Source organism: Pygoscelis adeliae, unplaced genomic scaffold (genome assembly GCF_000699105.1).
Source record: "Pygoscelis adeliae isolate BGI_AS28 unplaced genomic scaffold, ASM69910v1 Scaffold262, whole genome shotgun sequence".
Taxonomy (NCBI): domain Eukaryota; kingdom Metazoa; phylum Chordata; class Aves; order Sphenisciformes; family Spheniscidae; genus Pygoscelis; species Pygoscelis adeliae.
Window position 1 is genome coordinate 1,473,703 of NW_008824184.1, and position 3,044 is coordinate 1,476,746.

At 57.3% G+C, this 3,044-nt stretch overlaps 1 protein-coding gene across 1 annotated transcript in view; it reads right to left on the reverse strand.

The window, feature by feature from the left end:
* Positions 1–388: 388 nt before the first annotated feature.
* The window catches only part of WSCD2 (WSC domain containing 2), an 18,756-nt gene continuing 16,100 nt past the window's right edge, over positions 389–3,044 (reverse strand). Inside the window, exon 8 of the mRNA XM_009334446.1 lies at positions 389–881. Coding sequence (XP_009332721.1) covers positions 529–881 — 353 coding nt within the window. The 3' untranslated portion in view covers positions 389–528. The remainder of the gene's footprint in view (positions 882–3,044) is intronic.

A 3,044-nucleotide genomic window follows, 5' to 3' on the forward strand; every position in this document is an offset into this window, starting at 1 on the left:
GCCCCTTCTCCTTTGGGAAGGCCAATGGACTCCATCTGGGGACGGGCAGCAGCCTTCCAGGGATGGCCAAGGAGCGAGGGGAGTTTGGGGGTACCCACCCCAGGGGAGCTCAGCTCCTGTGGCACCGTAGCAGCGTGCCAGCACCAGGGGGGTGCATCAGGCACGGCACGAGCAACGCAGTATCCCCGACAGCCAGCCCGGAGGGATGGCACAAATAACCTGCTGCATTGCCAAGGAGGGGTGCAGCAGCTGAAACAGGCACGGGATGGAGCAGGAACCCTGCTGCGGGGAAGGCATCGTGCATCCCCTCGGCGGTGCCGCCGTGCCCGGGTCCACGTCGGCGTCGGCCAAGCAAGCTCAGCGATGGCTGGGGACCGTTCGTTGCTCGTGCAGGGAGTTGATTAACAGCTAAAAGCAGCAGATGGAGAATTAAAAGAAAAGCCACCCACTGGGTGGAAGTAGGCAGAGGCCGGGGAGACCGAGCCTTTCCTCGCCACGCAGGGTCAGGTCCCCCTGCCACCATCACCATCATCTCGGATAGTAGTCATCCGGGACTCCCGACAGGTTTCGGAGTTTCAGAGCTGTGTCCACCATTTTGATGTAGCCGCTGATCATCTTCCTCATCTCAGGGGTGTAAGGGTCGTATTCCAATTTTCTCAAGCCGGAACGCTTAAAGTTGCCGTCCTTCTGTCCCTCGACGCAGAGCAGCCTGTCCTCGCAGGCGGCGATGCCCAGCAGCCCCACCATCCGCTGCAGCTGGACGAAGAGGTCCCGCTTCAGGTCCTCGAAGTGCACCACCAGCACCTTCTTGCCGTAGCGCAGCCAGTCGAGGGTGTGGGTCGCCCACCACGGCGCGTAGTTCGCCACGAACTCCGGCCACTCTGGAAGGAGCAGAGGACAGGGTTAGCGGGTGTCCCCCGTGTCCCCCGCATCCCCCATCCCAGGGCCACTGCTTGCACTCCGTGCTGAAATCTTTCAATTATCCTTCTCGCTAATTGATCCTCCCATAAAAATCAGGCGATAAAAGGGATAATGAAACATCGATAATAAGCCACAACTCTCCTGGCAGTGCCGTATACATCTATCTCACGATGCATAAAAGCTCTGGGTATCTACCTCTTCCTCCCCACGAAACCAATGCCTGATTAATAGCTTAACTGTATTTAATTCCCCGAAGAATCATTAAACACAGTATCTGTTTCATTAAACAGATACAGGACAATTCACCTTGTGTAATCATATCACATAAAACTTTGCTTTGGAACCGCTCCAGGGATATCGTAAAATTAATGTCACGGAACCAAATGGGTGTTTCATGGCACCCGCGGCCTCTGCGGGCTCCACGCAGGGCTGAGAATGGGGTGGGGGAAGGAAAAGCCCCCCAGCACCGGCACCTGTGGGCGAGGCTGGGGAGAGGGCACGGCTTTTTTCCAAAATTGCCCCAAAATTAGTTCCTGGGAGAAGGAAACGGTTTGGAGAGCCAGGCTGCAGGAAGCAAGGCGCTTTCTGCAGGGAAGACTGGGGATGGGAGCCCCACGCCCTGTCTTAATTACTCACCTTTAATCACTTTTTTTTGTCCTCTGGATGATTTATTTAACCACGCACCCAAGCACTAATTGCAAACTTGGCACAAACGAACTGGCCCCGTTGAGCATTTGCTTCCCGCACTGGTGGGAGGGCAGGGTGGGTGCCGATGGTCCCACGGGGACCCCCGGGCTCCACGGCCAGGGTCCTCCACAGGCTGAGCCCCCACGCAGGGTCAGCGAAACGGGGGTCTCCGACCCCTCCCTGGTGCTGAACCACAGCTCTCAGCAACCCTCCCAGCCCGATTGAAGTCCTCAAGCGATGGAAAATCTCCATCTTTCCGGGCAAGTTGTTCCAATGGTTAATTAACCTGACGATTAACCCATCAGCTAATTATGCCATACATCCTCTGGAGAGAATTTGGTGATGTATTTTGATGCGCGTCCAAATTGGACCGTGCTGGGGTGGAGGGAAGGGTCCCCTCTGCCCGGCCCCCCCTCCCCTCAGGGGCACGAGGCGTGGGACAGGCTTCAGGGGGGGGTTGGAACCGGGAAAGCTCAGGAGGGTTCCCACGGTACTGGGGCTCCAGCGAGGGGATCATCCTGCATTCCCCCTCCCAGCTGTATCTGCAATTTGAAGTTGTCCTTTGGGATGCAGCAGATGGGGATAAAAACTAGCAAGAGGTTCGTACCCCACCACAGCGGGGGCGATGCCAGCCCAGGGACCTGCCCAGGGAGAAAAGCCACCGAGGAAGCAGTGGGACATTTCTCTTCCCTGGTTTTACGGGATGGGGTGATGGGGAGAGCGGGGCTGGGCCGTCTCCGGCGCTGCAAGCACATGGCAATAACAAAATCCAGGCACATAACAGCAACAACAGCAAAAGCTCCCCTTAAATAAACTCTGAATTAAGGGTAGCAGATGTTCAATCAAGCTAAATATTTTAACTCTTTCCAATGAAGTCAATTCCCCAACATCAATTTGTAAATTGCTATAATTAACAAGCCTCCATAATATGCCTGTGCATGGGAAAGGTAGCGTCTCCGGAGCAGCTGGGTGCACAGAAATAACACCTTGCCACCGCCTTGTCCATAGGGATGGGCTGGCGGCGGCCCCCCCTCCGGCTGCCGGCACCAGCAAGAGGGAGAGCGCGGCAAAGGGGCGGGGGGCTTCCCCCAGCCGGGGATTTTGCAGGCATTGCCCTGCACATTGGCTGGGTCCGTTCTCCTGCCCATCTGCCTTGCGGAAGGGCAGATAACCGGGGCTTGGAGGAGACCTCCTTCCTCCTGCTAATTAGAAACTCAGGCGCGTGTGAGATCGCACTGGACAGGCAGAGCCGGAGCGGCGCTGCCGGCCGGGAGGAGGATGGAGGCAAGCGAGTGACCTGGCAGCGGCGGGCAGGACCTGTTGCAGGTACTATTGCCTTAGGGAGTTATGGGGTTTGTTTCCACCCCACGGCGCTGCCCATGCCAGGGCTGGCTCTGCTGGAGAGCGGGGCTGCCCATCCACTTCTGACACACACC